At 41.7% G+C, this 23601-nt stretch overlaps 1 protein-coding gene across 4 annotated transcripts in view; it reads left to right on the forward strand.

Annotated features, from left to right (window-relative positions):
- Positions 1 to 23601, forward strand: part of MYO1B (myosin IB) — a 199827-nt gene that overhangs the window by 158539 nt on the left and 17687 nt on the right. The window contains exons 19-27 of one of the 4 annotated variants that reach the window (XM_034785198.1): positions 1149 to 1242; positions 1882 to 2031; positions 4449 to 4517; positions 11885 to 11971; positions 12256 to 12342; positions 15203 to 15289; positions 18806 to 18880; positions 19264 to 19398; positions 20590 to 20696. In XM_034785198.1, coding sequence (XP_034641089.1) covers positions 1149 to 1242; positions 1882 to 2031; positions 4449 to 4517; positions 11885 to 11971; positions 12256 to 12342; positions 15203 to 15289; positions 18806 to 18880; positions 19264 to 19398; positions 20590 to 20696 — 891 coding nt within the window. The remainder of the gene's footprint in view (positions 1 to 1148; positions 1243 to 1881; positions 2032 to 4448; positions 4518 to 11884; positions 11972 to 12255; positions 12343 to 15202; positions 15290 to 18805; positions 18881 to 19263; positions 19399 to 20589; positions 20697 to 23601) is intronic. The other 3 variants (XM_034785200.1, XM_034785199.1, XM_034785202.1) reach the window with 3 other exon arrangements.

Genomic DNA, 23601 nt, shown 5'->3' on the forward strand with positions numbered 1-23601 from the left:
TGCCGTGCTCATGCGTCGGTATATCAGGCGCCACTGGCCCTACGCTCTCTCAGTTCCTTCTTACCGCCCATGGTGGTTAGTTGGAGTGCCTTTCCTGGCATAGCAAGGGCCAGCAGTTTTGTCTTTTCTGACTTCGAGCCTTAGGGCCTTGTAAATAGTTGTTTATAGTAGTTAGTGTTCAGTAGTTAAGTGTAGTTAGAAGTTAGAGTCCCATTGGAGACTTTGTTCCAGGTGGGGCATGCCCCGGTCTCCAGGGTTTAAGCTCTGCGCAGACTGTAACGTTCCTATGCCTGTAAATGACCCCCACAGCAGCTGCATCAAGTGCTTGGGGGAATCACATGTGAAGGACAAGTGTCGTATTTGTAGAACGGTGCCCAAAAAGAAAACTAAGAAGCATGGCTTCCCAGCCCCGGGCAAGAAAGGCCATGGGGCTTCGGGCAAAGGATCCAGTTCAGGCCACCTGGCCACTCTGGAGCCACGCGGACGTGCCTTCCCAGTCCCCTTAAAGGACCCACCACCAACTCCTGGGAGCAGTAGGGGACCCAAACTTGTGGTGACACTTGATGCCTTCCCAAGTTCCCTCAGCGCTGAGAGAGCAGAGGTTTCCGCCTGCGCCGCCAGCACCATGTGTGCCACAGCAAGAGGCAAAGGCTCCCTACGAGGGCAAGCCAGCTACAAAGACCCCCCAGAGGGCAGTGGAGCACCACTGATCCCCTGAGCCCTGTAGAGTAAACTGTTTACAGGTGCAGGTGTAGTATTTGACTGAAACACTTCAGTCAGTGCTATCTAAACCCCTGTATTATATTTCGAAATTCATGTGAGATCCTGTCTCATTTTCTTTTCAATGTAAAACCATTATTGCTGTCAAAACTAGGCCATTGCTGGCACTGTTTAATGGTAATTGTTCCCTTTGTACACAAATTGCTCCATACCCTTGCAAAATATGATTCTTGTGTCTATAGTTTAATAAAAAACATATGAGTAAAGGAGTTACATTTCCATTCTTCTCATGTCAAACACTAAGGATTTAAAACATCCTTAACATGCTGCCTATTAATTTGTATGCGTGTGTAAACTCTAAGTAGTCTGTATGTTTTGGTTTGAAAAGTTTTAAATATAGCTCGAAAAGCTCATTTTTTCTCTCTTAGGGCTGGTGTAGAGGTACTGTTCAATGAATTGGAAATCCCTGAGGAAGAATATTCCTTTGGAAGATCAAAGATATTCATCCGCAACCCAAGAACGGTGTGTGAACAAAACTTTTCCACTATAGAATCAAAGACGGTGCTTTTGAGGGGGGCATGAGGTGTTGCAGACCTGGCACTAAATAAATAAAATTGAACCAGGTTGCTGAGCGGTGCACTTTAAACTCTCTTTCCAAAGTTGCTACTCCCTGATTATGATAGTGCCCACTTTTTTCAGACTGCTTTAAGCACTAAACAAAGAGCAGCTTGCATGATGATTACCCATCAGTAATGCTGAAGAATTTGCTGGATGACTAGTGGAGGTTTCTCCAAACACAATGTTCTGGTACTAGAATGATAAACATTGTATAGCTTGCAGGCTTATAAGAAGGCATTCAAAATAAATCTAAGTGAGGCTGGGAGGGAATTAAAAGCCTATGAAGGTAATTGTCATCAACAGTCCAATATCTAATGTAGTCTTCATCCACTGAATAACCTCAGGATGTAAGGTATACATTAATCAATACCACATTTATGTGGCCATGTACAGATAGCATGAGCCAGCCAAACATTTCTCAAGAGGTGAAGCATGGGACTCAGGGAATTGATCCCTTTTTGTCATACTAGTTACGCTTTTGCGTTTTCTAGTTATGCTTTTGCGTTTTTCTGTCTTTTATTTATTTTTATTTTTTTAACTCAGCTTTTCAAATTAGAAGACCTGAGAAAGCAACGTCTAGAGGACTTGGCCACACTCATTCAGAAAATGTACAGAGGCTGGAAATGTCGGACACATTTCCTTTTAATGAAAAGGAGCCAGATTGTGATTGCTTCCTGGTGCAGAAGATATGCAGTAAGATGCAAATTTTTTTAAACAAGGGTTTCTTATTAGTACTTAATGATTCTTTTTCTTTATCAGCTTTGATGAAAGTGATGCAAATATCCAATTTTATGTCTGTATTTGGCACCAAAAATATCCACCAAGTAAACTGAGTTAAATAGGCTCGTGATGAAGTAGATGATCTGTGTGAAAAGAATTGCCAAGGTATCCTGGTTAGTTCAACCATTTGGAGACAGGCTTTCTCAACACTAATGGTGGGATCACTCTATAGTTCAACAGTCTCAAGCATTGGGCAAAACTTTGTAGCATATACCAACAGGCAACCAATGCATACAAAAGTTTAGCAATGTGTATGTTTACTGTATGTGAAATTCTATCATTGTAAGGTGCGTTTTGTTTTTTGCCTTATTTGAAGCCTTTACATTTGAGGCACAAGAATGCTTGGGAGAGTCCCAATGATTTGTCTTATTAGGTACAGCTCATAAAGACCTTAAATGGTTCTTACTAGTATAGTTCTAAGACCATTTTAGATTTTGTTGTAGACAGGATCTTCCACATCACTCTGAACTGAACTTAAGTGATGTATAGTTTTCAATATTTTTTCCAGTTAGTAAGAGAAGTTTTTAATTTCCTTTTGTAAAGAAATATACATTATCAAGACTTATGAAAGTCCAAAAGAAGGTTTGATGAAATAGCACATCACACTGAAACAGAGCTACCCTTAAATAAATGTTATGATATTGTCAAATTAGTGTATCCCAGATGATGCACAGTTTTTGATAATCTTCTACATGGCCTTGAAAGCCTTTAGTATTCAGTTCGATTGAACATGGAGGTCAGTCAAAGATTAACTTGTCTTGGAAAATTAGAAACTATGTGGCTATTTATATCTCAAAATAATTCATTTACTGTCTTGTTACAACTGTAAAAATTAATTTCCAATACAAACTTGTCTAGTTTAATTCACTCCCTTTTCTTCGCCAACATTAGGATTGCATTGCATTACAGCAATGTATCTACATTACTGAGTATATCAGTAGAGCTTTAACAGTTTAAAAATAGAGTTGTCAAAGATGTAATTTGCAGGCCTGTTGATATAAGAAAATAAGAACAAATGAAAAACCAACATTTGACCTGACCAAATCTGTATGAACATCAGGAAGAATATTTCCGAACCTGTAGAGCTCTATTGGTTTACTGGAAACGTAGAGCAGTCGTTTTGTTAGAATGCAGTCATCTGGCTCCTTGAAGTGCCCCAAAAATTACCTGGGGGCAAATCCTGCCCCTCTTTTTGAATATAAAGAGCACTCTTGCATCAGAACTAATGTGATTTGAGGCACAAAGAGGGTCAGGGTTTGGGAGGCTGCATAAGGGGTGTGCATCCCCTGCTTGAGTAAAGCTCAGGGTCTGGCGAGGGGATCAGCTGCTTCACAGAACTGAACCCGCCCATAACAAAGTGTTGTCTGTGAGAGGATTGTGGGGAGGAGGTTGAAGCTACAGTAGTGGCCATGGAATGGCTCCTTAGCTTTGTGGCGTGTGAGGGAGGGCTTCTAATATCTAGACATCTGGATTAGCAATTGAAAAGGGCTAAACTAGAGCCTGAATTTTAAGATTACCCTCAATGGTGCTGTAAAACAGAATGTTAGATTATCTTGAAACTTCCATTAGAAATATCCATCTTAAAGGAACAATGCAAGATTCATTTCCTCTTACCCACACCCGCCCCTCAGCAGAGCTGACCAGCACAGTTTTTTCGGACTGGGTGCTGAGCTGAGTATTTGGCCCTTCATGTTGCATTGCAGAACCTTCAGCCTGTTGCTGACAGGGTATTAGATTAACCGGCAGTCTACTAGAAAAATAAGGGTCTTATTGATCTTAAGGGGAAAATGTTCAACTGTTCAGGAAATTGTCAAGAAGGTGTACATCAAACTGACTTAGGTGGATAGCATTTCAGTCCGGCCTCAGCAAACTATCTTTTTTAAACTATTATCAGTACTGATACTATAAGAGGGCAATGGGTGTGAAGAACAACAGAAGCCTTATGATTGTCAATGGCAAGCTCAGCTGACAAACTGGAGCAAAGCGTCTGTGACAATCTGAGCTATTTTGTTGGTGGGAAAGACAACAAAACAGTGGCTGTTCGTATTTAATTCACATAACTTTCCTCTGTTGGCCAGGAAGTTAGTCTTTCTTTGTGTATAAAGTGGCCTTGTCCATGTACTCTGCTGTCTGTGCGTTTGTTTCCTCTTGAGTTAGATGTGAAATCCACACCCTGTGTTCAGAAATTAACCCACTCTTCTCCATTAGTTTTTTGATTAAATTGCAATATGAATATATTTATTAGATGTTACCAAAGAATGTTTTGATGTAAAGCAGTTTTAAAACTATGACTTTCTCTGCTGAACGGTATTTATTGATTTTTAATACAGCAACAAAAGAAGTATCAGAGGATAAAGAGTTCGGCCATTGTAGTACAGTCTTACATCAGAGGATGGAAGGTGAGTTTGATATCACTGAGCAGCGACTGCCTTGTGTTCTGCTAGCCTAGGCTAATAAAATCTGAGGATGTTGGGCTCAGTTGAGGAGAGATGAGTGGTAAGTAGCAGATTCACTCTCCGATTTAGAGACTTTCAAATCCATAGACAAAACTGAACACAGTTTTATAAAGTTTGTGTCAGCCAGGTCCTGGGTCAGATTGTCCTGAATTCAGTCGTCTGTGCCTGCTGGGGATATGGGAATGCTCTTGATACAGTATACTTGGCCCTTGGAGAGAGTGTGTCCCATTACCCCACCCTATCTTCACCCCCAACTTGTTGTGGCATTGCCTCTCTTCAAAGAATCCTGTCCAGTGCTCTTGAAGGAAGAATTGTCACCATGACATAGACTATAAGGAGCAAGGGGGTAAAGAGAGGTAAAAATGAGATTGCCTTAGTGCTCAGATAGAGACTGGAGGATATCTAAAATCTTACACCTAAAACCTAGTTTCAGGAAAGAGGTGAGCCCACCTTTTATCTTGTGAGGAAAAAATCTTGGCATCTTAGGGTAGGTCTACACTTACCTCCGGGTCCGGCGGTAAGCAATCGATCTTCTGGGATCGATTTATCGCGTCTTCTCTAGACGCGATAAATCAATCCCAGATCGATCCCGGAAGTGCTCACCGTCGACTCCGGTACTCCAGCTCGGCGAGAGGAGTACGCGGCATCGACGGGGGAGCCTGCCTGCCGCGTCTGGACCCGCGGTAAGTTCGAACTAAGGTACTTCGAATTCAGCTACGTTATTAACGTAGCTGAATTTGCGTACCTTAGTTCGAAATGGGGGGTTAGTGTGGACCAGGCCTTAGTATTGTTATATCCTTCACAAAGTAAACTCTTCGTGTGCTACAAGGGTAGTCCCAACAGTTGTAGGACAGGCGCCAGTTTATGTTATTGCATGTCCTAAAAGAATTGAGAACATGAAATTATTATTTGTGCAAACTCAGATTAATAGTGGTTTGGCGACCCACATATAACTTTGGTTCTTTATATTTATGTAGCTGGTCCATTCCATATGAGGTGTGGGTGCTTGCCACATGCACTTGTGCCGGAAGTGTTTCCCTTAGCAGTTTCCGTAGGGGATTGGCTCTGGCGCCCTCTGGAGTGGTGCCCGCATAGCACAGTATAAGGGGTTCCGCCAGCTCCCGCCCCCTTAGTTCCTTCTTGCTGCCAGTGACGGTGTTGGAACATCTGCTGCTTCGGCTAGCATTGTTTCGTTCTCTGTTCTTGCAATCTTTGAAAATAGTTGAATATAGTTAGTAGTTTCTTAGTTAAACCCTTAATAGTAGTTCTCAACTCTTCGTTAGTTCCGAATGGGACTTAGCCAGGGGATGGGGCATGCCCTTGTCCCCAGGTTTTGAGCCCTGCGATCTCTGTAAACGGCCTATGCCCGTCAGCAATCCACGTACCAGCTGCCTAAAGTACTTAGGCAAGGGGCACATAAATTATAAGTGCCGTATCTGCAAGTCCTTTAAACCTAGGATGAAGAAGGAGTGCGATATCGCTCTAAGAGCGCTTCTAATAGAGTCGGCACTCACTCCGGCACCGGAGCAGTGGTCCAACTCAACACTGAACGCCGTGGCCTCCATGTGCAGTGCTCCGCCAACACCGTCCACGAGCTGTCACCACTCTCCCTCCACGGCTTTGGTCATGAAGCCGAAGAAGAATGTGAAGGGACGTTCTACCTCCCGCAAGGGAAAGGAGAGGGTTGGGGGTGAGCCACCATCCGTGCCAGGCAGCTCAACACCCCCTTCAGGAAGTCGGGCCGCAGCTCAAGTCAAATGGTGTGGCCCATCCTATACTTTGCCTGCGACTTCAGATAGCAGTGCAGGCCCTGGTGAGTTTCAGGTGCCGTCGACGCCCGAAGCCCTACAAGCAGCTCATAAGATCCTGACACTCCTGGTGCTGCCTACGTTGGCTCCAGCGGTACCCCGGTCTCAGGGAAAACCTGCTTTGGGACCAATGTGTGTGTCCTCGCCTCAGTGGCACCGTTCCCTGTCGATAGGGACGTCCCGCCATCGCTCGCCCGTGCCAAGCCGGCATGCCTCAGGACGAGAGGCAGGCTCAGTGGAGCCCCCTTCGCTCCCCGCACAGGGGGCACCGATTGAGGGATTCCAGGCGTTCCTCGCCAGTGGATTGGCGCAGACTCTCTGGGGCATATGCCGCCCAGCAAGATCTCTGGGACTGGCACCGACCATCTCTAAGGGCCCAGTACCAGTCGGAGCAGAAACTTCTGATCACCCAGCCATCGTCGCCCATCTCTTAGGAGGTTCCTCCCGACCTGTAGTGGCTTCCGGTACTGTTCGACATCTTGTGTCCGATGCAGATCCGCTGAACGCCATTGGGCTCCGAAACCCCAACCAAGATGCCTGACTCGCTCGGACAACTCGGCTTTGGGTCACAGCATCTGGCATCAGTCGGACAGGAGCCACTGCGCCGCCCGTTCCTGGTGACCCGGTACCGACTTACAGCTCCGGCATGGAGCGATGTTCCCTGACTGCGGGACAAGCCCCGGTACCTACGTTGATGCTGGCATCGATGGCACTGAAACCGGTTCCATGACCCCAAGTGCAGCAGCCAGCGCCATGGTACCTGTGGAACCCTTGGGAGTTCACCCAACCTTCCCAGGCTGCCCGATCGGTGTTGGGAGCCTGGGAGAGGCCAGTGGCCTCGGTATCCCGTCCCTATCTGGTGCTGGAGACTTCGGGGCGTAAGACCCCGCAGGTCAAGGAGGATCCAGGGGAGCAAGCTACTGGACCACCAATGGATGTAGAGGTTCCCGCGGCACTGGCATCATCGTTGTCACCAGACAAGGCTCTCATGGGGCCCCCTGACTCAGTTCCTCAGGATGATGCCAAAGCACATCAGGAACTTTTGAAGAGGGTCACTTCCAACCTCAGGCTTTAGGCAGAGGACTGGAAGAGCCGTCAGACTCTCTGATGTCCTCTGCTCCTCGGTTCCTGCCAGGGGGGGTCTTACCCCTTCATGAAGGGGTTTCCAAATCACTGGTGCCCTGTGGCAGACCCCCTCTTCCCTGGCCCCAATCTCTAAGAGGGCTGAACACAAGTACTTTGTGCCAACCAAAGGGCATGAGTACTTATACTCCCACCCTGCCCCCAATTCCCTTGTGAGATGGTTAACCACAAAGACAGGCAAGGGCAACCCGGGAGAGGCAAGGGCACCCCAAAAATAAAAACTCAAGGAGGTTGGATCTCTTTGGGTGTAAGTTTTATTAGTCTTCTAGCCTTCAGCTAAGAGTGGCTAACCACCAGGCCCTCTTTGGCCAATATGACTTCAATATATGGCAAGCCAAGGCTAAGTTCAAAGGGTCGCTCTCTGAGGCTTCCAAGGAGTTCTGAGCGATCCTTGATGAGGGCACAACCGTGTCCAGGACAGCCCTCCAGGCAGCGTCAGACAACCCCCCTCACTCTATCAAGTTGCTGTCATATGTCTCAGACCTCGGCTGGGGTGCGCATCTCGGCAAACTCCAGACACGGGATGTGGTCCCCAGAGGAGGCGAAGTTGCACATAAACGTCAAAGAGCTCTGAGCAGTCCAGCTGGCGTGCAGCGTTTTCCTGCCCCACCTGTCGGGCAAGGTGGTACGAGTCCTGACAGACAACACAGTCTCAATGTTCTACATAAACAGGCAAGGGGAAGCGCGCTCGTCGACTCTGTCAAGAGGCACTCCGTCTTTGGGACTTATGCACTTTAAGCCACAAAATCCACCTGGAAGCTTGTCACCTTCCCGGCGTCAAGAATACGCTGGTGGACCAGCTCAGCAGGAACTTCTCCTCTTACCACGAGTGATCGCTCCATCCAGAGGAATTCCCCAAGCGGACCTGTTTGCCACCAGACAGAACAGGAAATGCCACCGGTTCCGTTTTTGGAAAGGTCTGAGCAAAGGCTTCCTCTCCGATGCCTTTCTCCTGTCATGGTTAGGGATCCTGAGGTATGCGTTTTGTCCAATTCCACTCATCAGCAGGGTCCTGGCAAAGATCAAGAGAGACAGAGCGCAGGTTGTTGTGATTGCCCCGGTGTGACCTTGCCCGCACTGGTTCAGCATGCTCATGAACCTGGCAGCGGCCCTTCCTTGACCCCTGCCCAACCGACAGGGCCTGCTGTCAGAGGACCACGCTCAGCTCCTACACTCCAACCTCAAGTCTCTCCACCTCTCGGCATGGATGCTATGTGGCTGGAGCAGACCTGTTCAGAAGGAGTCCAACAGGTCCTCCTGGGAAGTAGGAAGCCCTCAACCAGACTGACTTACCTGGCCAAGTGGACGAGGTTTTCCCGCTGGGCATCTGAGTGTGGCATCTCTCCCTCACATTCTTCTGTACAGGCTGTCCTGCTCCATTTGAGGAACCAGAGCCTGGCACACAGTTCCATTAGAGTGCATCTTGCGGCCATCTCTGGTTTTCACCTGCTGATCCAAGGACAGATAATGGTTTCCCATGACATGATGGTCAGATTCTTGAGAGGGCTTGAGAGAGACTTCCACGGGTACAGGCTCCTGTCCCCCAGTGGGATCTTAACTTGGTCTTTTGTAGGCTCATCTCTGGGGTTGAAGCACCACTCAGGTTTGACCCCACCCTCCTGACTGGACCAAATGCATGTGAGTGGAATTCTGACCTGGCTCCTGGTGTTGCAGTGACACTCACTCAAATTTGGCCTATTCGGACTCCTGTCATCGTGATGCTGGGACTCCAGAGATGGCAGGGCCAGGAGCAGGGAGGTGGGCCCAGCCAGCCTTGTGGGACAGGAACCACAGGAGCTGCCACACGACCCTTTGAAACATTCTGGTGATCCGGTTTTGGGTCCTAACCCACGGGTTGAGAAACCCTAGTTTAGAACATAAATGTGCTAAAGCTGATCACAAAAAGCTATTTGCTCTATAACTAAAAGGTCCATAACCTCTGAGTTACTGAAGTCCTCAAATCATGATTTAAAGACTTCAAGGTTACAGAGAATCCACCATTTACTCTAGTTCAAACCAGCAAGTGTGACCCATGCACCACTCAGCAGAAGGAGGAGAAAAAACCCAGGGTCTCTGCCAATCTAACTTGAAGGAAAATTCCTTACTGACCCCAAATATGGTAATCAATTAGACCCTGAGCATTTGGGGAAGACCCACCAGCCAGATACCTAAGAAAAAATTCTCTGCAGTAACTCAAAGTCCTCCCATTTGGTGTCCCATCTTCAGCCATTGGAGATATTTGCTAGTAGCAGTTGTGGATGGCTTTGTCTACAATGGCATATATCTTATCATAACATCCCCTCCATAAACTTATCAAGCTGAGTCTTGAAACAAGTTAGGATTTTTCCCCCACTACTCACCATGGAAGGCTGTTCCAGAACTTTACTCCTCTGATGGTTAGAAACTTTCATCTAATTTTAAGCCTATACTTATTGATGGCCAATTTATATCCATTTGTTCTTGTGCCAACATTGGCCATTACATAACTCTTCTCCCTCCCTGGTGTTTATCCTTATGATGTATTTATAAAGAAGAGCATATGAAGAACTGAAAGATTTTACTTAAATGAAGAATTTTGCAAACCTGATGTAAAACTAGGGGGGGTCTCAAGCTCATTCAGAGAAGAGGGCTTTGTTAGTTATGATATAGGAAATAGATTTAGGGCTTCATATTCCTCTCTGTCCACAGTGGATCTCTTACTCGTGAGTGGGAGGGTTTTCAGAGATCCAGGAGAGAATACAGCTTTTCTGTAGCAACTGTATTATTTATTCAATACCTTCATTGTCCCATTCAGTATTACTCATTGAGAAAATCTGCTCCCCTTTAGGCCACTGCTGTTTCTTCCCTTGGTTTCTCTTCTGTTCACATTTTTGTATTTTCTGATTCTGTACCTCTTATCTGTCTTTGCACATCTCCTCTATTCTTCTTGCAGCAACTCCCAGTATTCTCCCTCAAGGTTTTTGTCCCACCTCCTTTCCTATTCCATCCACTTTAACTACTACTCTGTTGATCATTTTAAATTGAAGCTGAACTGTCATTATCTGGCTTGAGAACTGACACTCATTTGTAATTGACTTATGGGAGCTCACACCTGTAAGTCATTTTTGAGGTTGTCTACGGGCTCAGGTAGGCATGACATCAATTCATACTCAATTCACATTTAAAAGGTTATCTTTTCAACCACGAGGGCTCAGAACTTGCTTTTTTAAACTGAGAGCTGAGATGAAAGTTATTTCATAACTTTCCCCTGTGAGGATCAGAGTGGGAAAGAGGGAGTTTAGAATTTTTTTTGTCCTGATTATCTATTTAATGACTCCTAACATCCTGCCAAGCTACTGATAGAGTTGTCTGTTGGAGGAACAGTATTCTTACCTAGACTCTTAAGTATCTCTTCATGGCAGTTAGCTTGAGTTACCTACATTTGATTTAATTTTCAAGTTAGCCTAGCTCAACTGGGAATGGCCACACTGCCAAATAACCCCCAAGTAGCACAGAACGATTTGATGAGCCATACAACAGAGTAGCTGTCCCCCAATGCTTTGCTAGCTTCAGCATCATCGGCATTTGGGCTTCAACTTTCCTTACCTCCCCTTCCCCCCATGAGATAGCTAGGTTGCGTTTAAAGGACCACTTAACAAGAGCCAGAGATTTTTTCTTTTTTTTGTCTGTGAATGGGAGCTGGGATAGGGGAAACACTTGAATTATAGCTTGAACTGACACTGGAATGAAAACCATCCCTAAGTGCCAGCAGCCTCTGAGGGCAGACCAAAACAATCACATTTGTGATTAGTATTTGTGTTATGTTAGTGCCTAGAGATGCTAACCAAGGCTGGGGCAATATTGTGCTAACCACTGCACAGACACAGAGTGAGAGACTGCCTTGAAGAGGAGGCAGGTTGAGCTTTTTAAGTATCAAAATGATTCAGGAGTACATATCCCATTGAAACTCAGTGAGAGTTGTGTTCCTAAATCAATCAGGCTCTTCTGAAAATCCCACCCACAATCGAAATTGATGAGATAGATGAAGGGTGGAAGTGAAATATTATCCCGATTGTACAGAGGGAAATTGAGGCACAGAGAAATCAGCGACCTGTCCCAAGTCACATGAGAAGTCTGTGGCAGAGCCAGAAATTGAACCAAGAGTCCCAGTCCAATGCTATAGCCACAAGTTCCATCCTCTCAGATCTGCGCGTTATTCTGCTTGTCCATCTGCAAAATTCGAGGTTGAGTTGGGGTTTTTTGTTTTATTTTCCTCCCTCTCAGATTTGAACTAGAAAGGCACAACAGGGTGTAAATCATTTTGAAATTAAGTTGGGTTAGAAGTAAGAGTATTACTTTTTTTCTTTTGATTGATCACAGGCTCGAAAACTTCTTCGAGAACTTAAGCATCAGAAGCGTTGTAAGGAAGCAGCCACAACCATTGCAGCTTATTGGCATGGTACCCAGGTGAGAAAATGCCAGCAAACATTCAGTGTTTCAAAGCCAGTGTTTGGAGCTAAGTTCCCCCAGAAAAGACAGAGAGAAATGTTTTGAATGGCTTAAACTACTTAACTTCCATTTCTCTTTGCTGCACACATTTTAACAGTTGCAATCTGGAAAACCAGGACATGCTATTATATTTATGGTTTTGTAGTGACTGGTTTCTTTCTTTCTCTCTCTCTCCATTGGGACCTGCAGTAACCTTTTCTGCCCTAAACTTTTTCTATAACCCATTTTCAAATACACCACAGGCGCGAAGGGAACTGAGACGACTGAAGGAGGAGGCTAGAAATAAACATGCTATTGCTGTTATTTGGGCTTACTGGCTTGGATATAAGGTACTTCATGCACACGTTCCATGATTCTTTCATTACCCAACAACACCCAACTTTAATCAGTAGTAAATAGTGAGGATTAATAACTAATACAAGTGACCTAGTAGATACTAAAGCATGATCCTTGATTTTTCCCATTTCTATTTATGCCACACTTAATAAACCTGACAGCATCCTAAATGTTTGCCTTGTATATTAGGAAATTCTAAGCATGCCCAGCCAGATAGTACTGATTGCTTACTAACAAGTCATTAGACTAGATTAAAAATGATTAGAGTGCAGTAAGGTCAAGTTAGAAAATGCATTTGAACTAAATGTCCCAAGCATGTGTTTTTCTGTTAAGTGCTTGCAGTGATACACATCTAGATTTCTTTTAATTGGATTGTATATTCTGTGACCTAAATTAAACAGGCTCCTTTTCAATTCAAAATAGTACATTTTAAAAATGTAAACATCTTTTATTTATAATTTGTACAAAATCTGAAATCAGTTTTGATTGTTTCTTTGGTTGTGTAAGAGAAGTCCAATATTGCAAATTAAGTACAATATTATGACCCAAATTTGAGAAAATGATGTTAGTATGCAGTTCTCAATTTATGGCCCTAGAAAAATCCCAGGAATTCCAGCATCAGCTGTTTGTTTTCAGAAGCGAAGTCCCACTGAAAGATTCTTGCTAATCCCAGGCTGCAGCTTTGGGTTATGTGAACATTTGAAATGTTGTGCACTAGGAAATAACGTTGAAACGATTTTTAATTAACAAAAACTGTTTATTGACTTAGAATTTTTATTCAGTCAATTAAAATTTTAATATAGCCCAATTATTACTTGGATCCTGCTTTATATATGCTATCAAAACACCTTGCGAGTTAAATGAGGAAAGAAATATCTCTGATTCTAGTAGCATGCTAAAATACAGCAGAAGTACAATGCTGAGCTTGATCGTAGCCATTTTATTTTGTCTAAGAAATAAATCTCTTAGAATGGAAAGGTAACCCTGGGAATTAACGTATAAATAGCTACAGAATTTAGCTCATAAGAGATCTTTTTATTTCTAGTTTGATCTTCGGGTGTCAGAGTAAACTGTTAAAAAGCTGTCATTATCAGACACAATTTTTTTCTCAATTTATTTTATGTAGCCTCGCTATCTTGTCCTAACTAGGGTAGTATAAATGTTATGTATATTAATATATATATTTAAAAAATCATGTTTATTATGGTGCTTGGTATCAACATATAAAACAATTGATTAAATTGTTAATGCCTAAGTGATAAGTCCCTCATGCAAAGTAATAGCTCAATAGCAAACTGATGTAGAGTAAAGATGTATTTTTCTATTAAAAAAGGACATGACAAACAAAATTGCAACATTAATTCTATATTACAGTACCTAGTTAAAATATCTTGCACATTGGTTTATATTTTTATTGTACATTTTAGTAGGGTGTGTGTGGTGTTTTTGTTAAACATGAATCAAATTTAAATAAAAATGCGCCTACCATGCCCTCAGGCATAAACTTAATAGTAACCAATTTAATTTGGCTCATCAGGGTTATAAGAAATTTTCAGTATCTGACAACTTCCTGTCATCTTAGGAAACTGTCTTTTCCTAAGAGGGAAATTAAAGCAAAAGCTTCAGGAGCCATCTATCTCTAGTGATTATTTTTACATTTGTTTAATTTTTTTTTTTTTCCAAAAACTGTAGAAATGAGGTAACTCAAATTCCTCCTTCTTCAAAATTCAGGCAGATATTGACTATGCAGTGTCCTTAGCATTAGCATGCCATACACTGAGAATTTGAATTTGTGTACCATCCCAAATGAACTAAAATGTATCCTTTATAAAGGCTTAAATTAATGGAGAATAGCCTTTATTGTTAAATTGGAAGAGTATCCAAAAAGTGCAACTGGCAAAGGATTCACAGTTCCCTCAGCATACTTGACAAGATATAAATACTGCAAGTACATAGCTATAACTACTATTACTGTTATGTCCTATCCAAACCAATAGAACCTACTTCTTTGTTGGTCTTGTGTCTTTAAATAACTGAACAAATAAATTTACTAATACCTTCTGAAATGTAAAAAGTGTAACTTAACAGAATCTCATGTCTTTATGTATAGTACTTTGGAATTTTGCTTGCCTAAACAAAGACTATAGATGAAATTTATGTACCTGTCTCCTTGTTTTGCATATGATGAAGTCATGCTTTTTGGTGGTATGACATCACCAATGTCTTCATCGTGTGGAGAATCAGAAAGAGAAAGAGATCATTTGCCAGACTGGAGAAAAAAATATATTGGAATCTTAACTAAACCCCAGAAATGAAAGTTCTAAATAGTGTGTAAAATTGTGTGAGAAGTATTCTTTTATTTAAAGTTGTGACTAGGACCAAAAATAAATCATAATTTAAATTGTTAGAGTTAATCATACTGTGCTCAGGCACTTGTCATTGGAGGAGTGGAGTGTATAGTGTGATTTCAATTATTCTTCACTTTCATAAATATTGCTTTGGTCTTGTAACTGGAGGGAAAGCTTTCCATTAAAATCAAGCATAAGACACTCAACATTGACGATTTGCAGACACGCATGGCAAATATTACACAAATGTTCATAGCAAATAATGGAGCCTGTGTAATTCTTACCTTTTGTATTAGTGAAGCGGTTTAGAGGCTTGTATTGACCACATTTGTGCCTTAACACCATTTCCACACTGACACATTGGGTTTTAATGGTTTATATGCTGTTCTTCCATCTTTCTATATCTTATTCATAAATCGGCTGTTCTGTCTGGGAGGATCTTTTTCCTGGTCATTGTGCTATCTGCATCGGGCTGTCTCTTTTATTCACTATCTAAACATTTTAGGCTCGAAGGGAATTGAAACGCTTGAAGGAGGAGGCTAGGCGTAAGCATGCTGTTGCAGTCATTTGGGCTTACTGGCTTGGACTGAAGGTACTTTCTCAACCACTCCCTTGTGTCAACAATGAACTCAATAAAGCCTGGCATCTACTAACACATAATAAACTATTAATTGTGTGGGATCACTAGTGAGCATGATCTTAGTTTTGCTTAGTTTTGTCATGGACTTTTTTTATTGAAAAATCCTTAATCCAAAAATGTCTGTTAAATGAGACATTTGTAAACCTTTTTAACAATTGTGTTACATTTACAGCTGTCTTTAATCTGAAGATATTCCTTGTTTTATCAGACGTTTCAATTTTCAAGTGGAAGATAAAATGCCAAAAACGTTTTTAATTAAAGGGACACTATCATGGTTGTTGACTTAAAATTTGACCTACGTTGCCAAGGATCCCATCTGGAAAGATTACAAACAAGTATTTTCTTTTCCTGACCTATTCTTGTTACAATGGGAAGTAGGGTGTGACTATTTGACTGTCATTGCTGCTCATTTTAGACCTACTGATGTATGTGGGATGGCCAAAGTGTGACCTAGAGTTAACCATAGTGTCCAGTCACTTTCCTTTGAGTTGTTTTGATAATGCACCGTTGCATGCTGTGACATTTATTCCGGGGAGGCCAGGCCAGATCTTCTTAAAAAAGTCAAATGATTACAATCCGTTAACTCCATTTTTTCTATATCCCTCTACATTGAAGATTGGTTCGCAAAAGAAAATACATTTGCAATCTGTAAAGTGTAGTTCTGTTCTGTGAATAGACTTTGAAAATGGCATTTTACGGGCCTCCATGTTTGTGTCACAGTGCTTGCATATCACCTTTTGCTTAATTTACAAGAAAAAAGTTTTAAACTGCTGTCCTTGAGCACTTAGATCTGAGAGACCAGATGAGTGTTTTTTGGCTTGATCGTCATCACCACTAATAGAGATTTTTTGGGCCAAACCGGGATTACACACGTGTAAATGGGGACAGGTTTCTATAGTTGAAACTTTATTGACAGTTCTGTTGGTGATGCATAAGTCATAACTCTTCAGAGTTGTTCTATTGTGTGCTAACATGGATACAATGTAGTGAAAATTTATTGTCACTAAATTAAATTAAATGTGACTCAATATATATATGGGAAGGAGAGCTGGGGATATGAAGGTGCCATTTTTAAGAAGTCACTCTTCAGATTAGAATCATGCTTTACTGCTGTCAAGGTAGGTCAGCTTTTATGATTAGAAACCAAGAGAATGTCCCTTCTAAGAAGTCAAGAACACTGCTGTATATTGAGCATTATTTTTTAAATGAAAACTAACTTTAATAAAGCCAAAACCTTAACATGTTATATGGCAAGGGCATGCCTTTGTCTGTATATGCTATGGTTTTGAAGGTTTTACTTCTAGCAGAAATGGACTCATCTAATGGACTCATTCTTTGGAATATGAATACACACTGTGAGTTCCATGGCAAGATCCTAGCTATGTATAATCATTTCTATGCCAATACTGTTTGATTTGTTTGCCTGGTTAGATACCTATTTTCTTCCAACATGTTTGTAGAGGGAAGCTTTTGAATTAATAGCTTTTAAATCAAAGCACTTTCGCCTATTTGAATCATGATCATTAGTATTTTGAAAAATAGAGCTGGATCAAGATTTCTAAATTTATTTTTTATTTATTTTTCTGTTTATAGTACATAAATGTGATTTTAATACCATGTACAGTACTTCCCAGGTTTGGGGTTCTCTAGTCCTGATCTGCTGGCTTTCCTACTGTGCCAGGAGCGGGAGGGGGAGGGAGAGTGTGTATGTGTGTGCGTGTTACAGTATTCTCATTAAAAACTAAGCTTACACAGACTGCTGCTCATGAAGAGTAAAGCAACTTTGTTTTTAAGGAATGCCAGTTAGGACTTGGTGAGATATGGGACCCATGTATTACAAGAAAGTCACCTTTTTAATATTGTTCAGTGAATATTGTCAGACTGGGATTGAAGGTGTTAATCTGTTTATAGGTGGATAATATCCATTGCTAACGTGCCCATAGTGATTGTATGCTAATTAGAGAGGGCTAAACCGTAACAGCATAAAGAAGATATAGGTTTTACTGAACATTTCTGCAATTCATTAAAAAAAGTCCCTTGTAGAAGTCAACATATGAAAACTCCAAGCATTTTTCTTATTAACTGAAGAGGAAAAGAAAAATGTGAACGGAGAAAGTTTGGAGAGAATGAAGCACTTTAAATACTATTAATACTATTAACATATGTCAATAATGTGTGATTAAAAAGTCCTCCCCCCCCAATGTGGTGTGTGTGTTTTTTTTGTTTTTTTTGTTTTTTTTTATGAGAACATTTGAGAAATTCTTCTTTTCAAAATGGTGGCTTAGAGTCAAGCTGTGTGAGAAGCTCTGGATGGGAGAGAGGGCTGGCGGCATAGGTCTATGTGAACCTTTTGTGTTTTGAATAATGTGGGTTTTCACCCCCTGGCTTTCACTTTGGTTTTGGGTCAGATGAGTCCAAGAACACCGTACAAAATTCACCAAAACCACTGAGCTTGCTGTGTGGAAAAGTATACAAGACCATAGCCATTTTTCCTGATTTCCACTAAAAACTTTAACAGGTTTGCTTCTAACTCAGCCAAGGCATGCGAAAAAGTTCATGAATTTCAGCTAACTTGTCATGAATTTTGGGCATTTCACAAAAGTCCAAATAAGGTGTGTTGTATCAATTTTGGTTTCAAATGTGTAATCGTTGGAGAGGTTAGATACCATGGTAGTTGTAATACCAGAGGTAGGTAGAAATTTCTCAGTTTTCTACCTTAGTGTTGCTTTAAAAATCATGTATATAAAGTAGTATCAGAAATCTCCTCTAAAAGTGGCTTTTAATGATTACTCATGATTTTTTCTGCTAAATTTTATTTCACGCGTCTGACCCTAAGCAAAATTAATCTATTTTCTCTGCTCCTTTCACAGTCACCAGTAACTCATTTTCCTGATATTTTTTTAAAGCACTTGTATGAAATTTTTCATGTATAGTACTCGTCTTCTGAATTCACTTTAATTAATGTTTATCATTATCTCTGTTTATTTAGGATTATAAAATACACACATCAAAAAACCTCCAAGTACATGTACAGAAAAAAATCCTCCGATCAATTAACAAAATAATTCACAAATCGACCCAGTGGCAACTAAGATTCAATAAAATCCTTATCACTAAAAGAGCTCCACTCTCTTTATCCCAGGCTTACAGCAAAAAAGCTGTGAAAATATTTTCAATATGCAATCAACTTAATCATATTTGACAGTTGTAAAGATAATGGAAAGTCCTCTACTTTTTTTTTTTTTTTTACAGTATCTCTTTTAATACAGTTCTTTGCAGCTTCAGGCAACTTTTATCTTTGTCTGTGACCTATTTCGCACATCTTGAGTGTGCCTGATTTTTCTGTTTCCATTGGCCACATTTGTAACTTCACTTTTCACTTTCTTAATGTACAATGTGTTGTTAAAACCATTCATGGGTAAATGTTAATTATGCATATTCACTCTGAAGGCTTGTTTAATGTTTCAGGTCCGTAGAGAATACAGGAAATTCTTCCGAGCCAATGCTGGAAGGAAAATTTATGAATTTACACTTCAGAAAATTGTAAGTACCTATATACATTATAGGTTAATGTAAAATTTTGTTTTCTAGCATAGCCAGAAGTGTTAGCTGCATGAGTGTCTTAATAATATTTGTAAAGGAGTTGTCATACTACACAGGTGATAGCATGACCATTTAGTTCTTTATGTTGTAAAGAAGGGATAGGAACATGTTTTGAATTTAAGGACATGGGCAGCCTACACCTAAAGCAGCATCAACATTTCTCAGTAAATTTAGCCTCCCAAACTTGTGAGCAGGCTTAATAAATGTGGGAGTTGCAGTTGAATAACAACACTTACTGTTGAAGAGCACCTGTCATTTCTAGCTTCTTTCAATAGCTTTACTGGTTGAGATTAATAATACATCTTGCTTCAAATTTATCACAGATGCAAAAGTACTTCTTGGAAATGAAGAATAAGATGCCTTCTTTATCACCAGTAGACAAAAACTGGCCAGCAAGGCCTTACCTCTTCTTGGATTCAACTCACAAGGAACTGAAGAGGATTTTCCACTTGTGGAGGGTAGGGTACATTTTGGTCATATGATTTGAGTGCCTCAGTTTTGTTTATGGAGGATGTATTTTTAGGAAATATTTGCTACAGTGTTGGCCACTAATTTTTTTGCATAAACTGTTTGTTTTTATCATTCTGTTTGGCCTTCCAGACGTAACCATACATTATCTAGTCCTTTTAGTGGTTGGGGAAAAAAAGAGTAAAGTGTATTGCTTCCCCCCCCCCCCCCCCCCCCCCCCCGGCTCTCAATTTAATATGAAGTGAATATGCATAACTGGTAGCTTATAATACTTACGTTCATATCCAGGACTGGTGTTCACTCAGTCTAAAACTGGAAATACTCAGTGGAATATTATGCGTGTGAACTGTGGTTAGCTGAAATTTGTTTTGGGCCTGTTAATGGAGAAAATGGCGAGAATCTATTGAAGTGCTGACGAGACACTTGGTGAGCACTCAGCATCCATGATGATCTCTTTGCAACTATGCCATTTTCTGCGAATTGTCAAGGACAAAGATTCTCTTGTAACTTTTTAACGTGGTAAATTGGGAACATGCTGAATTCTGCAAACAGATCTAAATTCTTCAGCCACACTATGATAGGTCTGTATATTTGTGTATGTGTATTAATAGCTATTGATAATTATTTGATGTTGTTTATATTCTAAATTGTGTTTGCTTTCAGAAAGTTGAGTTAATGCTGGAAGTAGGGGGTCCCACTCAAAGCAACTCTAGGATGAAACATTTATAGCAATACAGTTCTGCCTGCTAAAAGGAACAGCCAGATCCTGATTATTGTATCAATTATGTAAAGTGGCTGTGTTGTAGTACATCATAGCAAAAAAACAACAACAAAAATCACACACCCATGAAGCTTTGTTCTTGTGAACTCCTACAGAGGAGTACCGTTGGGATTTTAGCTGACAGTACAGTCAGCTAACCATATATACTTAAATGAAATACTTTCTTTAAAATCATCTCTGTGTCTAATATAATGCAGTGGTGTGTAGAGCAGGCAAAGGCTGAAGTGCCTCCGCTAGTGGTTACTATGTTACCATGGCATGTAGGGATGGAGTTGAGTCACTCCAGAAATATACTAAGAATGTGTATCTTAAGCAATAAGTGAATAGCATTGATGGCTGCTGCATTAAAGCAGATTTCAAAGAATGATTTATGATTCCTCTAAAATGTCATGTTTTGTAGTGTAAAAAGTACAGAGACCAGTTCACAGATCAACAGAAGCTTATATATGAAGAAAAACTGGAAGCCAGTGAACTTTTCAAGGACAAGAAAGCTTTATATCCAGCCAGGTAATGAGTTGTTATGGTACCACTGCTCACAGTGTAAAAGAAAAATAATCTGCACCCAAACTGCTAGTTGTGGACCTATTTTGTGGACCAGTTTGCTAATCCTAAATGCCTTGAGAATTTTTTGTTTCTGGATTACTGGCTTGATCAAAACATGGAGGTCTCGTAGCTTATTTTGTTAGTCCTAAACAGAAATCAATTTGCTTTTAAATTAAATGTTAAACTGCTGATTTTTGATCGTGTTCTGTTAGAATCATTATGCCCAGAAACTGCCATCAGTTTTGTCACGGTAAACACTGAGGACTGTTTTCATGTGCAAGACCCCAAATATAGCAGAAAGGATGTTTTTTTGCATAATAAACATTTAGCGAACCTGCACCGGGGACTGGATACCTCCTTCTCCTGCCTTGCTGATCTGGCAATGAGTGCCACAACAGAGAGCCATGGAACAAAGTGAAGGGGTGGAATTAATAATCTCACTCACAAATGTGGAAAAGGCCATGGAGCCCACACTCTGCGCGAAGCTAAGTAGCCTACATCCCACATGAAAGACAGCAACCAGTGGAGTCCACTACTCCCTCCCACCATCCCCAGCAATACCAAGCCATGGCTTGGCTACTCCATATCCGAGCATACAATACACATTGGCGCTAAGGATCCCATCTCCCAGCCCTGCAGTAACACAGTGCAGATTTATTATGATTAATTATTTGTATTACCATAGCATGAAAGTGCATTAATAAATAAATTAATTAATTAATGGAGATATCCCATCTCCTAGAACTGGAAGGGACCTTGAAAGATCATCGAGTCCAGCCCCCTGCCTTCACTAGCAGGACCAAGTACTGATTTTGCCCCAGATCCCCCAAGTGGCCCCCTCAAGGATTGAACTCACAATTAGCAGGCCAATGCTCAAACCACTGAGCTATCCCTTCCCCCCCCCAAGTCATGGACCGGGACCTGACTGTTCTAGGTGCTGTACAAATACAGAATAAAAAAAGATGGTCACTGCCCCAGGTAGCTTACAATCTAAGTGTAAGAGAAGAGACAGCAGATAGATCCAGGGGAAGAGTACAAGGAAACAAGGAGGCAGTATTGGTCAGCTTGATAAGCAGTGGTCTGCAGCACACTAGCAGCATAGCCGTTATGTTTTTTGGCAGCGTCACCGCAAAGGAGTGTTTGAAGGAGGGGGCTTTGTGGATGTTTACAGGGATCTCCTCCCCAGCATGTGGGGCAGCAGGACAGAGCATGAAAGTGGTTGTTTGAAAATGTAACAAGTGGGGGATAGAGGCTGGCATCATGGTCTGCTCAGAGACAGGCATCAACCTTTAGATAGTGAATGAGAGATGACAGGGAAGGTGGGTATCCACACTTGAGTCGTGCGGGAGTGGCATTCCAGTACTTCCTCTGGTCCTGGGCCAGGCAGTTCCTTTCCGTCTCTGGCTGCAGGCTGTCATCTGAGCTGGCAGGTGCTGGGGGTTGGGCGCTGCAGCCAGGACTTGGTGGGGGAGCTCAGGAGATGGAGCTTCTGGGAGCCTGAGGCAGAACGGGAGCCAGGCGATGTTGGGAGTTGGACAGCACAGTCTCCACAGGGAGCAGGTCCTGGGTATAGGTAGCTGGGATATCTGTTGTGGAAACTGGCACATTAGCAAGAGAAGAGGAGATATCTGGGTGGGGAAAGGTGGTGGAGACAGGACAGGCTCTGCAGAGAGTTACCCCATGCTCCCCAAACTTCCCCCACTGCCCGTATCTTCTTCCCAGTTCCCCCCAATAGTCCCCTGCTCCCCACTGCTCACTCCTGTGGCCTCCCACTGCCCTGCATTCTGGCTTTTTTTTAAGGACTCTCTTGTTCTGGTGGGGATAGGTTGTAAAGGGCCTTGAAAGTAAAGACAAGTGGCTTATGTCTGAGGCAGCAAAGAAGGGAGTAGCCAGTGGAGGGCTGCAAAGAGAGGAGTGACAAGGTCAAAGCAACAGGCTAGGAAAATGATCTTTGCAGCAGCACGTAGGCCTTTCTCACTTGTTCAGGATTTGGACAATAAGAAGCAAACAAAAATACTTGCTGCTAACAGATTTGCTGTGGTCATTATTTAAGCTTAATTAATGCCAAAATATTAATAAAAAAAGTAAGCAGTGTTGGAATGTGAGGACTAGGCAATTTTGTAGTTAAGCATGTTAAGAAATATCTTTAAATTATGACACTTGTAAAGCTTTTTATCTTCCCAAGGCCACGTTTATTTGGTAATTATTTCTATTCCAGAGACTCTGTCTACTCAGTGATAGTGTCTAGGCTGGCTAAAATCTTACATATCTCTACAAATACTCTTATCAGTATTTCAGACAGGTAGAGGCCTGAAAATACCAGGGAATTTCTGATGAGTCTCCAGTTGGTGCTATCTGTCCAGTTAACATTGCTCAAATAATTGCAAAAATGTCTACATTTTTCCTTGGGCTGCAGACATATTTGTGTTGTAAGCAGTAAAGCTGATAAAAATCAGTTCTGGGGCTCTTCAAAGAAGCTTGATTGAAATTTAAGTTTTGATTGGAGCTGAGAAACTAGAAGTTAGTTTTCAATGGAAACAAACCTTGTGGAGTGTCTTATTTTTGTATAAAAGTAGCTTGTGTTAGACTGTTCTCTCCAACCTGCTAGTCAGAATCTGAATGTGGAGAGATTTCTTGTTTGAGCAATGGGGAATTGATTAAATGAAAGCTAATACCCATTGTAATTAAATGTTCAACTCATGGTTCAGTGAGAATCCATATTTTATACTTTCAACCAAAATGCTTCCTAAATTCAGAATGAAATGAAACCACACTGATTAAAGACTTATAAAACATTTTCAGCTAATTTGTTTGTGTGGCAGCAGAGAGAGGGAGATGCTAGTGTTTCTTGAAAACTTGTTTGTGCAGC

Source organism: Trachemys scripta, chromosome 11 (assembly GCF_013100865.1).
Source record: "Trachemys scripta elegans isolate TJP31775 chromosome 11, CAS_Tse_1.0, whole genome shotgun sequence".
NCBI lineage: Eukaryota > Metazoa > Chordata > Testudines > Emydidae > Trachemys > Trachemys scripta.